At 42.5% G+C, this 15,452-nt stretch overlaps 1 protein-coding gene across 4 annotated transcripts in view; it reads right to left on the reverse strand.

Annotated features, from left to right (window-relative positions):
- ADARB2 (adenosine deaminase RNA specific B2 (inactive)) overlaps positions 1-15,452 on the reverse strand; it is a 309,775-nt gene that overhangs the window by 38,421 nt on the left and 255,902 nt on the right. For all 4 annotated transcript variants that reach the window (XM_030497240.1, XM_030497230.1, XM_030497258.1 and 1 more), the window contains 2 exons: positions 8,178-8,346; positions 1,086-1,237 (listed from right to left, as the gene is read on the reverse strand). In XM_030497240.1, the coding sequence (XP_030353100.1) occupies positions 1,086-1,237; positions 8,178-8,346 (321 nt within the window). The remainder of the gene's footprint in view (positions 1-1,085; positions 1,238-8,177; positions 8,347-15,452) is intronic.

Consider the following 15,452-nt stretch of genomic DNA (forward strand, 5'->3'; position numbering starts at 1 on the left):
ACAAGCCCCAGACCTCTTGAGTCCTCTGTCCCTTGTTTGGGGCATTCTGGCAAATGCAAGGTACAGTGGAAACCACTGGCAAGGGCAGTGGTAAAGCAAGGGCAAAGCTGGTGCAGTGGGAACCCAACAAGGACACGCCTCTGCGATGGCAGGGCAGTAACACAGACATGCAAGTCAGGAGGGGTGATGAGATAGGAGTGCTGGGTCATGATGGTGCAGATGGGATGTCTCTTCCTGAACAACAAGCTCTGCAGCTCTGTTGGTGGCACACACAGGCTCAAGACCCGATTTGTTTACCTCACTTGCAGAATCACCTCTAGAGGAGAAACCCCTGGAAAGCCATGTTTCTGCTTAAATGCCATAGGTATGGGCCCAAGGACCCCAAGGCTGGCCTTGTGGACTCCATCTAGCCCATTTGCCATGAAATGACTATGCAGTTGATTTGACATAGGCAGGATGGCCTAGGAAGGATCCTTTCCAGAAGAATCTTAACATTATTCACTGCAAGGGTGAGTGGTATTTGGAGACAATCTGACCTTCAATCAACACTACAAATACTATATGTCATGTCATATCATATCATCGCTCTACTTCAGACTCCAGCTGCTGCAGCCTGGACAGCTCAGATTTAGTGTAAATGCAGCCCTTCAACCCGCACATACTGCCTGAACCCTGAGAAAAGTCTATGCATCCCCAGCTAGAGTCCTGATCCTCTGGTCCAGCCCATGACTGTGGTATCAAGGATCTCTTTGATCACGGGGATCCTTACCAAGGCATTTATTTACTGCTGGGGTTGCATTTCCTAGCAGGATATTGGGGCTATATTCCCTAGCAGAGCCACTGAGCCTCAGTCACGTGGAGCAGTATCCCACAGCCTTGCCCAGCTCTCATTTTCCCTGCACACCTTCCCCCAGCACACAGGACCGAGCACCAGTTACGCAGACACACACACACCACACAGCCTGCAGTGTTTTCTACTTTCAAGTGAAACCTTTTCTGCAAGCAAAGAAAGAAACAAAGACTAATCATAGAAAAAGAAAAACCCATGCAAAAGGGAGAAAGGAGAGGTAACATTTTTTTCTTACAGTCAGTCGTGATTTCGTAGGGGGAGTTGAGGCGCGCATCTCCGCAGGGTGAAGTGCTCACATACAAATGGAACAGGATGTTCTCCCGCAGCCTGTAGCCTCCCTCTTTTAATCGCACAAAGATTGATCGCTCCCAGTCTTCTCGCCGTTTGCTATGATCGCAAAAGATGTTCCAGGTCATTTGTTACACACCAAATCAGAAACATTTCTGCTCTCTTTCTCTGTTTCTCCCTCTGTTTGTTTGTTTGTTTCTATTAGCACCTGGCATCATATATTATGCCTAGTGACAACAAGAGGAAAACAATGAGCTTCTGCAAGTGAAGAAATAGGTGAATGGGGTCAAAACCGACAAAGTGCTTTTGGCTTGCTTACCTACAATATATTCTAACAGTAAAACGTGCATTTTTGAAGGGTTACTCTCCTTCCTCACATGCACAGATGCATAAACACATTGATTTTAAAGTGCTTCTGGTGCATGAATAACAGAAAAGTTCTCTTCAGCTCTCGTGAACAAATCAGCTCTGCTCATTGCAATGCCCAGGCATGTGTTTAAATCCCATCAACATCATTACAGCCAAGATGTGTGTTGCTCCACTGAAAAGGTCCTCTAATGAAGCACCCAGATTTCACCACCCCTGTGACCCCTCCCTGCTCTCCAGGTGTTGCTTTATTCCCCATTCAACCTGAGCCACCTACGAGTGCTCCATCTAAGCCAGCAGTGTCCTCTTGATCACTTGGCATTTCTGGAAATCAGAACCAGTCCTGAGAAGAGTGAGGACAAAACTTGTGCAGGCTTTACTCAGCTCAATTGAAAAAGATACTTATTAAGATGGAGCTTTTGTCTTCACAGTGGTTCAGCAGCTAGATGGGGAACAGTGCACACATTCCATTAGCAACAGCTGCCCAGGAGGCCAAACCCTCCCAGTCCTGCAGTTTGCAGCAATAGCTCACATTAAGGCTGTGCTGTCGTGTGGTTCTTCAGACGATTTACATTTGGGAAGACATGGGTGATTTCTCTGACAGACAGCTGCCTCTAATAGATACATTTTGGTGATGGCCATGATTATAATTTTGAAGGTGAAAACGTGATTAGTGAAATTATGATGAGATTTCTTTCCCTCTGATTCCTTGGTCCTTCCCTCAAAAACTCAAGGGTCTTTTTGTGGGAATATCTCTGAACAGAACGACACCTGCAGGTAATGATTTTCCTAGGAGGGTCTTAAGAAGCCGGAATCCTATCCGTTTAATTCATTACAGGACAGCCCATTAACCAAGGCGGTTTCAGCTGGTTTCTCTGCCCCCTGTTAGTGTAAACAGGAGTACTTTCTACTCAGCCTCAGAGCAAGTCCCTGGCTTTAATCCAAGCTGCTTCTGCCTGTTTTCTCCTGGTGCAGCCTCTGTGCTATTGAAGCTGTTTGGCTGTCACTCTTCCATGGTTTGCGTGTTTTGTCATTTTTTGATGCCAGGATGCGTTTGCTGTCAGGAGGAATTTACAGGCACATTAGCTCGGCTGTCAGGGACAGGGAGGCACAATGGCTGCCAAGCTGGGGCTGCCACATGCAGCTCCTTCATTTTCTGCTGGCTGCGGTGGAATTTCCCAACTGCGCTAATTATATTATCGCCCTGATCCAAGCCTCTGAAATAATAAAATACCTGTAAGTCCTGCTGCTTGAACTTCAGAACAATTGCAGTTAGTGTTAAATAATTCACTGCAAATTCAGCTGGGAGAATACAGTGCAGCCCTGTTGCTTCCTATTCTTATGTTAAACCTCACCAGAGTGGGGGGCAGCTTGCAGTACTTAGAAACAGTTGCTATGTAGGGCTGGAGCAATCATTCTTTGGGCTGGATTTAAGAAGTTCACAGTAACCAGCACCCATCCTGTTTTTACTGGTTATTGTTTTTCACTGATTAACCTTGCTCTCTTACCCCAAGTACCAAGAAGGGTCTGTGGCCAATGTGGCTGATAGGTTTGGTGATTGACAGCTGCTCTAAAAATAGATGGCAGGGCTGGAGGGTAAGGCAGCTTGGCTCTTCCTCCAGGAGGCTGAGATCTTCTGTATCACATATGGTCCTGACCTGCCTTTGGGAGGTTTCCTGGGGGCTGAACTCAAAACATGAGATTCATTCCTGCACAGTGGCTGAATAGATTTCATAACAAAACTCGGAGAGTATTGTTATGAAAGAGTTTGAAATGCAATACCGTCTGCTGTGGCTTAGCAGAGATTTTTGTGCATGGGATGCTTGGGGGATTTCAAAGCCCGGAGAGACCCAGGAACCATGTGAAAATGGTCCAGGTGGAGCATGAGGTGCACTTCTGCAAAGTCACTTCTCCCCCAGCACCAGTACACCTCTGCCTTCCCTCTGGAACTGTCATTTTGAGCTGTGAGTGGGAGAATGAGTTTGCAGTAGCAAACTACTGTTTGTAGCAAGACCTTTGCAATGCCTTTTTGCACAGTCATACACGACTACATAAAGTTGTGGGGAAGCCCACAGTGAGCCCACAAATGTCATTCGTTCAGGGGGTGGTGTTAAGGTGTCATTTTCACATGCTGGCAGTGGCTGGAAGAGCAGAATTTGTCTCTGAACCTTTCCCACCATAGATTTCACTGGGGGAGTCAAGATTTGAGGCTGATTCAAGAGGAACATTTAAGAATGTGCTAAATTTTAATCTTGGGCTTAAATTCCTTACTTAGCATAACACGTGCATATGTTTTGAGCTGATTTCAAGAAGATACTTAAGCACATACTTATGGTTTAATATATAGAGAATGTTTTGCTGAAACCAGGCCTCGTTCTCTAAAAGAGAAGCAGAGAAGCTGTTTTTAGCAAATGTACAAATGGGAAGTTCCTAGTACACAACATGCTACAGCATGGCATCTCAGAGAAACTAACATCAGGCTTAAATGGGAAAAAGCTGTGCCCATTAAGAGTAGGACAAAAGTAAGAAATAGTAGATGTATAACATGCAGCTGGTTTTCCTGGAAAAAACGTAACTGGATTGGAGGAAGACTATTCCTTGCTTTTTGTGCATAAAATAAACAGTGGTTTGCATCTGACTCACTGGAAGAACTTAGCTTCTGGTAAAATCATCTGTCCGGCACCTGCAGGGCCACTACAGCAGCAAGACTGCTATGGCGCTGATTTAAGAACAGGCTATTAGCTTTTATTTTGTTTAAAACAGAAGAGTTGGATATTCTTTTCTTCGCTATTGGCCAGTTGGTATAAATAATCTCACTGAAATCCATGTGAATTTTACTGCCATCATTGCAAGAGAATCAGACTATGGTATCTGTGTACTTTTTGATGGCAATTTTTAGAAAAAGCTTCTCAAAAGGTCCTTCTTGTCTTTCTTTTGTACATCACAAAATTTATGTCTTACTTTTCATCTTTTTCGTGAAAGTCTTCAGAAGTGGAGGATTATGGCTGTCATAAAAATGAAATCTGAGAGGGCTAAGGGGTTTAATCAGACTGGTTAGAGGCTGTCAGGCTTTAGTTGTGCTTTTAGCTTTTATTTAACTCAAGCTCTAGACAACAAATTTTGAAAGAAAGTTTCCTTTTGAAGTATTTGTCACTCTTGCTTCTTAGAGAGGATAAAGTTCCCATTCTGGAGCTCTCTTTCCCAAGAAAAGTCAGGAAAGTTACACTGTCAACATTTAGCAATATGAAGTGAAGGGGAAAGAAAAAGTCATTTACATATTTCTGCAACTCTGGCTTGTGGTTGGGATTGTTTTACAGTTTAAATATCTGAAGCAGTCACCCTATGCTCTCTTTATGGAAAATTTACTCCATGGCAATTCCTCTCATCCACAATACATACTTGAATAGGACTGCTGTGTCCCACTCCCGAGATGCTCATCTCTCTCCAGTGGTGATAAAATGAGCCTTGGGGATCTAGTTCACACTCAGCTGACTAACTTTTAGACATCAGAAGTGTCAAAAAGTAAATTCAACTCTGTGAATTCATATCTCCTGGCCATTAATTCTCTACCCTGGCCCTTGCTTTCTCCAGCCTTGTTGTCCCTGCTCTTTGAAGCGTTCATCCTATTTTGCTTTCACTGATGTCAATGGTAGCACTTGTAAATTCTGGAAAAATGGTTCCTGTTCAAGGAAAACATCATATAGAAAAATAATTCTTGTGCTGGAAGCTCCTGAAGTTTGAAATCCAGCTGCAGAGATCACTTTGAGCAGATAGGGTTGGTGAGAGGAAGATATATGGAAAATAGGGAATGCTCTCGACAGAACAAACTTGCCTGTTTCATAAGGAGGAATGGAAAATTTAAGCTCTTTGAGGCAAGAACTATGCTTTCATTCTTTTTGTGGGTTAGGGAACCATCTTTCTGCTGTCAGTTTATATATGACTTTGTACAACAGGTTCCTGGCCTGGGAGAAGACTTTAATTTGGGCCAGGTTAATGCAAATGCATAACAGTGCAGAAGCCACATTTGTGTTTCCCCCAGGCCTGAGGAGCTAGTGTGCAGGGATTCCCAGTGGAGCTGAGTAAACAAGTCTGTTCTAAAAACCCCGTTCTTTTTGCTATGTGGAGGCACCATGTGATTTCTGTGCCAGTGGCAGTTGTCTCTCTTTTTCTAGAGAAAAAGGGGTAAATGTGACTTCAATGCAGAGAAAATACATTTTTCATTTCATTTTTAACACCCTCATGTTCTTGCTATATGACAAAGCCCTGATGGTGATAAAACTGAGTTTAGCAATGAATATTAGAATTGAAGAATACATTATAACACATAGTTTTGTTTCCACATGGACCTTAACGAAGTAAAATCCTATCATCTGATGATATCTATCTTTAGCTTTGTCTTTGAAAGGTGCTTAACCTTGACAATTTTGGTTGAGGTTTTTAACATGTGTGCTGGTCAGGGAAGCAGTGATGTCTGCTCTTGGCTGAACAGAGAGTGATTTGAAGTTACTGTGAACAGAGCTTGTGCTGCACTGAGGATTCTCTTAACAAAAGATTGTTAACATTGATCCAAATAAAATAATAATATGACTGAACATGTTAGGGAGGTGGATCAATACAATAGTTTAAGACACAGTGGTAGCACTTGTTTCCCGAGAGACTGTAGCATGAAGCAAGTACTAGGGCTGCTACACTGCTGAAAACATAATAATTTAATGTAAGCTTGAAAGCAATTCAGATTGAAATAGAGAGAATATCGGTTTTGATTAAACTCTTCAAGGCTTTTGCCCCCCTTTGTTAGCCAAGCTTATGTACTCAATATACTCTCTTGTCTTTAACTCCAGCCTGAAGTGAAAATAATCATTATTCCTATTATTGTTGCTTCAATGCAACAGTATCATAGGTGCTCACAAGAACACACAATTCTGCCCAGATTGATCCTTGTGTCTGTGACCTGATGCAAAACCTTCTGAAGTCAAAGGGAGTTTTTGCACTGAGGTTAATGGTCATCAGATAAAATCATGTGAAAACACAAGCAAGAACGGAGGGCAGAAGAATGACCTATAGATACATGGCTTTTTGTTTGTTTTCTTTCTTTGCTTCTTTCATTCCTTGGTTCCTTCCATATAATAAATGCCAGCTCAGCTTCACTTCTGCTCAGTTTTCATAGAATCATAGGATAATTCAGGCTGGAAAGGACCTGAGGTCTCTAGCCCAACCTCCTGCTCAAAGCAGTTTGCCAGGTTGCTCAGGGCTTTATCTGCTCAGGTTTTGAAAATGTCCAAGACAGGAGGAAGTCTGCACTAGCCTGCTGGGTGACCTGACCCACTGCTTGCCTGTTCCCATGAGGACAGTTTGTCCTAATATTCTCGTGTTTCAGTGCATGCCTGTTTGTCTTTTTCCCACTGTGCACCTGGGCAAAGATGCCAGCTCCTCTGTATTGGTGACATCTGTTTTGCTGGGTCTGCCACCCCATCTCTAGGCTGACCAGGCCCCTCCACACAGGCCAAATCTCTAGCCCCTGAGCATCCAAGTGGCCTCTGCTGAACCTGCTTTAGATGGCTGATGTCTTTCCTGTACTGGGGGACCCAAAACTGCACATGGTATTGCAGATGTAGTCTAATGCATTCTGAGTAGCAGGGATGATCCCATCCCTTGACTGACTCTTCATGCAGCCCAGGATCCTGTTAGCCCTCTTTGCTGCCAGGCGCACCACTATCTCATGTTCAGTTTGCTGTCTGCCTGTGAACCTTGTCCCTTTTCAGTAGAGCTGCTCTCCAGCCAGTAAGGATCTATCTAGCCTGTGTTGTTGCAGGTCACTCTTTTCTTCTCGGTGTGGGACTTTCCATTTGTCCTTGTTGAGTCAAAGTTCCTGCTGGCCCAGTCTGCCAGCCTGCTTGGATGACATTCCAGCCCTCAAGCATATTGATTGGTCTTCCCCACCACTTGGTGTCCTCTGAAAAGCTTATAACCAACCACCGTATAGCCTTTTCCAGACTGTTGATAGTCATGATTAGCGAGGTCCCTGGACAGACCTCTGCGGTACCACACTTATTACCAGCTTCCATGCAGTGTATGACCCATTAACCATTTAAATGGTAACAGTGTGGGTTTGGCTGAAGGCAGGATCAATAATTCCTCTGTAATGATTCTACATGCTATAACATTTTAAAACATCGTAAAGAAGGAGTGAGTGATAGCATCTTACACTTTGGCAGAAAGTTTACTGTACTGTTAACACTCCTTGGATCTCTAGTGAGTCAATGAAGGCATTAATGATCAATAAATTACTTCCTTGAGATATTTCAGCAGCAGCAAGGAAGATGGGAAAATGGCTGCAGTGAGCAAAATGACCCCCTTTCAGTCTCTGGCCAGAGAATGATGCTAATAAGCCTGCACGTAAAGATTTGTACAAAATCATCAGGCTTCATAAAACCCAACTTTATGAGTCATATCTAATAGCTACTGAAAGAAAATCAGCTGAAGTAAAGGAGCTCATGACCCAGCACTCTGGACTATCTAACTCTCATTTTTTCTGTGCAGTGTACTGGTCCTTTGTCAGCTAAAGACTTGGAAAAAGCAACATAAAGAAACAAATAGTTCAAATGTCTGGAGGATGGATCTGCTCCACTGAAAGCTGTATAACACTCCTCAAGCATCAACAGAATTCAGTTACCTTAAGTGTAGCTCCAGCTGTGAGTAGAGGAAGTGAACAAATGCCCTTCTTGCCACAATTTCTGCATGGCAGTCATTGACCGCAAGCCCTTGGTCATTAATGTATTCTCCATTTATACATTTGGTACCCGATGACAGCACAATAACCTGAGCTTGCCTGATGTCCAAACCTGTCAGAAGAAAAACAAGAGAGTTGTGAAATTGCCAGGGGTGAGTATGATATCATGATTGTTAAAGTTCTCACAGCCCACGCTTTGCTATGGCAGCCCAGACAGCCCTAGTGGGATGCTTGTTAAGGCGATGATATGGCCTTTGGAATATGCAGGAATCTCATATCTCTCTGTTATTAGAATAATAAGGGCTCTGTTTCAGTCTTGCTGCTAATTCCAAGATAAAAGCTTGCTATGAAGTTTACTTGTTAAATCAGTAACTACATCATAAGAGAGCATATGCTGTAGGAAGGGAATAAAGATCTCCTGCAGTGCTGATAAATGGCCAGGTTTTTATGAGCTGTTGAAGACATTTTCTGGTGGGAACACACACTCCCTGTAATGCTAGGTTTCATTGCTGTTGCACTATAAGTGCTAAATCAAATGCAAGTAACACTTCTGGAGCTGCTTGTTAAAAATCTCAGAGAAAAAACAGATCTGACTTTCAATCCAGTTTCCTTTTTGTTTCTCCAAGAGCAGCTACATTGGTGCCTTTTCCACTGTGGTCTCAGGAATGGAGCATTCGTCACTGACACCAGTTTTGTTTCTCCGTTGCTTCTCCAGATAATGGTGATGGCAATCGAATGGCAATCTTGGTCCAGATAGACACTTTCTAGGATTCTGAAGGGGTACGCATGGTTGTGGCCATGCAGTACCACATGAGATGCTCTCGAGTACTGCCTAACCTTTGGCTGCTGCTCCAGGGAAGTAGGGGTGTCCATGAGGTTCTGCACCCTCCCCATGCATCTCACATGGAAATCTCTAAAGTTACTCACTGGAAACGGATGCCCATGTTTAAGCAACTGAATCAAGCCCTCAAAGTCTGACCATCAGTGAAAAAGACAGGCCTGAGGCTGCAACATACTCGCAGGGGGAATGGAAACAATCTCACCATGGGCCATGGTGATGCAGTTTCTATGATGTTACTTTAGCTGTTGAAAAGCTTTAGGAACTATTTTATAGAGTCAGCAATATTATTTTTTTCTTAAGATGAAGGCTACTGAGTGGCAGAAAAAAAACTTTGCAGAGACTTGGGTTGGAAACACCATGGTTGAGGTAATGTTCTTGCATAAGATCCATTGGTGTGATATGAGGAAACAGCTGAATGGAGGTGGAAACTCTATTTTAAACATAAAGGGCTGGTGCTGCCAGTGATGTCCCAGTTAGTAAATAGGACCAATAATGCTTCATAATCTTCACAGAGCACTGGGACTAGTGGGAGATGACATGCTATAGCACTGTTGCCATGCTTAATGTATATAATAGCAAATGATACCAAAATTGTCTCATGCCTAGACAAATATGATAGCTACATCAGTAGTCCAGAAGGTTTAGTAGTACTGTGGCATTGCAGCATTGTGGCATTTGTAGGAGAGGGATAAGTATTGTGAAAAATTCAGTTAATTGTACCTAGACCACTAGTTGTGACAGTCTCATACAGAAGGTGTCACTGGTACTAGTGACAAAGTACACATCACTGTATGCCTGTGCCGGAAGTTTAATCTCTATTTTTTGCTATAAATGTGGCCCTAAAAAAGTGTTTGGGAGTATTGATTAAACAAAAAAATCTAGAAAACCCAAGAAGTGAAGATGGGAGCACATGGGAGAATGCAGTGGAGAAATGCACAAAGCACTTGTGTTTATTCCAGTTTTATTACTAGATAAAAAGTTGAGGTGGACAAATGGCTGCTTCCCCACAAAGAAAGGTGTTTGTGCTCTGTACGTTAGAATTACTTTGGTGTTACTTTGCTTTAGGGTTACTGCTTTAATGAGAAAAATAATATGTATCTTAAATCAGACACGTCCATCTAATTAACTGTCTTTCACATGGACTAACACCAAACATTTCATGAGGCACTGCCTGCAGCAGAGGTGCTTGAGTCCCACTCAAAAAGTAGTGTATATTTTCCTGAACAGTATATAGTATTTTCCTTGATTAGAAGGTCCATGATAAGAATCAGCTATTTTTTGTTTCTATTTAATTTATTTACCAGTGTAGACAGAATCTTATTTTCCGCAGCGCAGGAGAAGAGCACCAGGATGCAAATCCCTTGTTCAGAAATCCATGAGCCTCTCTGCCTGCACCTGAGGACCTTTGTCAGTATTGTCTCTCTGGGCAGTGAGACCAACTGCTTCCTTCTTACATCAGCATACACCTAATGCGTCTCTCCATCTCTTCCTTCACTTCACAGTCAAAGCACCAGGCTCTTCAAATATAGAGCAAACCATCCAGGGAAGCCATCCGGCCCTCCTGCTCTCCAGGACTTATACCTCCTAACCCCTCCCCATCAGTCCAGTGCATGGTGTGATGTCTTTTATTATTTCAAACATTTTATCTGTAAAGAAGCTTAACTCTTTCTCTCTTCTAGTACGAGTGTAAGATGATGAATGCACTCAGGATACTCTGCGAGGTCTGGATTTGTTCACAAATGAAACACAAAGGCACCCACCACCTATTGATGCAGCAATAATATGAATCCCTCTGATATTGTTTGCTGCCACAATGTCCACACACACAGTAACAGCAAGCATGCTTGGGGTGCTCATTTTTGGGTGAATTAACTCCGTATGTTGGCTTTCAGTGATATGGGGTCCCAGTAGATAGTCACGTGCGGACACAGCCTGGGGTATCTGCAAGTCCTGGCAAGGTGCACGTGTTTGCAGAACATCACTTAATGTTGACTGGGGCTGGAGGCAGCGGTTTCCAAGAATTTGCAGAACCAGTCTGATTTTTAATGTTAAACATTAAAAATCTCCATGTTTTCCATTTGCAATGACAGAAGATAATCCATGTTCCTCCTTGCTCAGAAATACCCAAGGGTTATGTCTCACTGCTACTGCACTCAGAAACACAGGTGTACATGACTTATGCATTAGCTCTGAAATATTTACACCTCACTGGGGAGCCAAATGGGGAAAGTGATCTGTGACCAATGTAGCACCATTCAATGCTGTATATGAGGGCACACAGCATGATGAGAAATACTTCCAACAATCTGACAGTTGCCCAAAGTGTTCAGGAGCACATATGCTAGCAGAGTGCCCTCTTGCATGACTTGTTTTGTACATACATAGAGTTGGAGCTTTATCCCCTGTGAAATGCTTGATATTATCTCCAGAGAACAGGAGGCATTTGTCTCTGAGAATAAGACACGTGGTGCCTAGTTGATGGAGGCAAATTTTAACATTGACTGATCACATCGGCATTTTAGGCAGCATTTTCAACTCTTGAGCCTAGATACTTGCTTCAGTGATTTGGAATTAATAGACATTTCTGTACATTTGTCTATTTTGCATAAACACCAGTCATTACTAACTCTTGTAATTAATTTTTACTTTCTATTTTATTTTGCCTGCAGAATACTTCAAATTTCTCAAGTAATTTGTATTTACGAATGTCAAGCTACCTCCTAAACATTGATTAATACAACCTCAGACATGCGGCAGATCTAGACAGAGCACATCATCAAGGTGTGCCTAGGAAAGCTATAGTGTTGTCTGTAGCAAAATCCTAAACTAGCACTAATGTGGCACCACCGGCCATGTGCCACGTTCCCTGCATAGGGGTGTACAGCAGGCATCTATAGATCAAGGATCTATGATCCTAGATGAGGATTGCCCTTAGCAAGACCCATGTTATTACTGAGAGGAGCCAATCTCAGAAGAAAGACCCAGGGATCTAACTGTGTTCAGGTCATTTGACAAATAAGAAGAAATGGGCTACATTATTATGACCTTAACTCCTGACCCACTGATTGTTAGAGTTCATGAGGCATTTCTTTCCCTCACTGCCTTCTGTGAAGTAATGTTTGAGGAGACATTAGGTTAAAAGTAACTAGTGAACGATTTATAACAGGCACCTGCATTAGGTTTCTATTATTTGCCTAAAGACTCCTAATAGTTTTCAATTTGAAAAGGAAATGGAGCAGGGGAAAGGAAATTGGGGAGCTGTGTCAGCATACTGGCTGGGTCCTGGCTAACACCATGTCGATAAGGACAGCCAGGAGAGTGGGAAGGGAATTTGCCATGTTTTATTTTCAAAAATCCTGTCAATTAATTAGTTGCATTATAGAACAAAAATGTACCCATAAATGACACACTATCTTTGATCACAGATTCAGTCTAATGATCTGGTACTCTGCTGAAAGCCTGAGCCCTGCTCTGGGCACATGTAGGCAGGGTCTTCTCTCACAGCCAGGCAGGGGGAACCTCGACCCTGCTAATGTTCATTTTTTGTGTGTCAGTGGTAGTCCAGACGTCATAGCTGAGCTGTTGAAAAGAAAATGGGTTTTATTATAAGCCATTTTCAGTTTGCTGACACCAGCAGTGGGATTCATTTCAGCTATTCTGGGTAACTAGAGTTGAGATGTCTGTAGCTGAACTAATTGCTGTAGACTCTCTTTGTAGGCAAAAGGAAAGGAACTTTCCTGGGAGGTGATTCATCTGGCCTATTTTAGATATTTACTTTTGGATAAACTATATTACGCCTCAGTATTGTCAGCTTCTCTTAATGAATTCTGAAGACTGCCAGCATAACTTTCTACACTGTGGACAGATGCTTGTAGTAAGATTTCTCTTATTACAAGTAACAAAATACCATATGCAAATCAAAACTCCCCAGATCATAAGATGACAAGCAGAGCAAATCTAGTGTTAATATTTTAAACTTCTAGAGGCATTTTTTAAATTTTTTTCCCTCACAACAATTACGGATAATTGTTTGTATCGGTGTTAATATATTCACGGATGGTCATATTGCCTTGAGCTGGGCTATTACACACATGAAGCAAACAATGCTGTCTTTCCAACTTGATCTCCTAAACCATCAGTCCTGCAGTCACAGAACCTGCAATAGGAATGATTCAGAAAGATGCTGACAGAAGAGACAGTAAGCAAGAAAAAATATGAAAGTTTGCTCAGCAGATAAGTTGGATATGGAGAACTGGCTGACATCTTACGGACTACAGTTATGAGCTGTGCTTTTAAGTCAGCCATGGCCATAAAATGCAAACTGCCTATACCCATCTGCTTCGAGACACAGCTCTACTAATAAAACCAGGGAGTTTGGGCTAGACTAATCAATGTTTCTGCTGACTTTAATAGAGTTACTCTCGCTTCTAGTGTGCTATGGTCATTAAGACCTTGCATAATACAGCATTTGTAGCCCTGCATATTTATATGTTTGAAAAGGAAAATCAAAATCACTAGGTAATTGCAAGAGGTGTTGACTGTTACATGCAGTCAGAAAACTGAATCACACTGGCTGTATATTGGAGAACCTCTGTGAAATTCAGTGAGCTTAATTCACATCGAACAGGATGGAGTTTGCAACTGCTAATGCCAGCATACAACTGGGATCACACCTTGGCTGCTCAGCAGCTGGCGCAACACGTAGAGAAACACCAGTCAGTATGCAAGCGTTTATCTCACTGCATGTTTTAGACCCTGCTAGTGGTAGTGAAATCTATCTTCCTTTTCCAACATGACACCGTGAAGACAACTCACTGTTGGAATATATTCATTTTAAATTAGAAAAAATAATCAGAAAAATCAGGTTTGATTAATTAAAAAAAAAAACCCCCAAAAACCCACCTCTTTTATTGAGTTGGAGACAACTGTCACAAAATCCTATGTGGAAAAAAGGAAAGTCAGAAATAATGATAGTGTAACATCAGCCCTTGTGAATAATTCATGGGGTACAATTTCATGTTACTTTAAATGGTGCTGCTTCTCTCTCTGATAAGCAGTAATTTTATGCTCTTTCTTTACCTTTTTTAACAAATCAGTCAAAAGGATTGTCTATTGTTATCTGCAAAAAAAGTGTATTTGGAATAATTTTCAAGGTAGCTTAATAGAGCTCTGATCACAGAGGAGGTTTTTTTAAATACCTTCTACTTGTACCTGAATAAGTTCAAGTTTCCATTTCAGGTTTGTTTAGGGAAGGAAAATTTCTTGATATTACATAGCACTGGCAAGTCCTGCATTATTTTCTGTTCTTCCCTGGCAGCTACACCACATCCTTAGAACAGCTCTATTTTTGAAATAAGAGACATTCCAGACATGAAAGAGCAGTGATGTTGGAAAAACTGCTGGCAGGGACGTGCTGTGGACACAGTCCTGCCCCCCACTGACCCAAGGCAGGTCCCCAAGCTTGTGGGGGGACTGCACTGCCAGGCTGCTGGCTGCACTTGCAGCCCCAGGAGTGGGAAATGTCCCAGGCAAAATACTACTGCAAAAGAAGCAAAGAGCTCTTGTCCCCATATGGGACAACTGCGTGTTCCGAGGAGTAGACCTGAGGTGGATGGGGGCAGCTAATGTGAAGAAGTGTTGACCAAAAAACAGGGAATGAAGAAGTATGTTAAGGGCTCATGAAATGTAATAGCAGAAGTCTGAAAAAAAGGCAAATACATAGCTAGCAAATATTAGGAATAAAGCTAGCAGTGAGGTTAAAGATATTTGGGTGTATAAATGGAACACAGACTTTACAATGCTGGAGTTGGTCAGGGATTTCTTTTCCTGACATCAAAATGTGGGTTATGTGAAAGTGAATATATTGTATTTCTGTGGAAGGAGAGGATGTAGAGGGAGCCTCTGAGCTCCTCGTATTTTCTTCCTTTATTATTGTGTTGGGTAATCCTACCTCTCTGACTGCCCTGCCTAGGGAAGGCTATTCTCTGCAGCGCTCTTCATCTTTGTCAGTGAACGAGCAGGGATAGAGGTGCAGTGCTCTCTATCCTGATCTCTGATCTCTCTGTGCTGAAAGCAAGAACCAGGGTATTGTCTAAGAGCAGCCGTGGCTCTCCTTTCACAGCCAGGCACAGTAAACTTCCCCCAGTACCATGGGGTGTTTCTTTGTGAACAAATTTCAAATTCAGTTCCTCTGGAAGAAAAATCCCTTTCTGACACAAGCCAGTTTTGAACTGCTTGATCACGTCGTCAGATGCCTGAAAAAGGACTCTTGCACTAAACCATTTTGCAAGATGTTCCTATGCAGGTTTTTCCAGTAAGTCTCATTCACAAAGAGGATTTCCCAGCCCAGAAAAGAATGGAGAAGTAGTTGCCAAAGT

The sequence above is a fragment of the Strigops habroptila genome, chromosome 1, assembly GCF_004027225.2.
Source record: "Strigops habroptila isolate Jane chromosome 1, bStrHab1.2.pri, whole genome shotgun sequence".
Classification (NCBI taxonomy): domain Eukaryota; kingdom Metazoa; phylum Chordata; class Aves; order Psittaciformes; family Psittacidae; genus Strigops; species Strigops habroptila.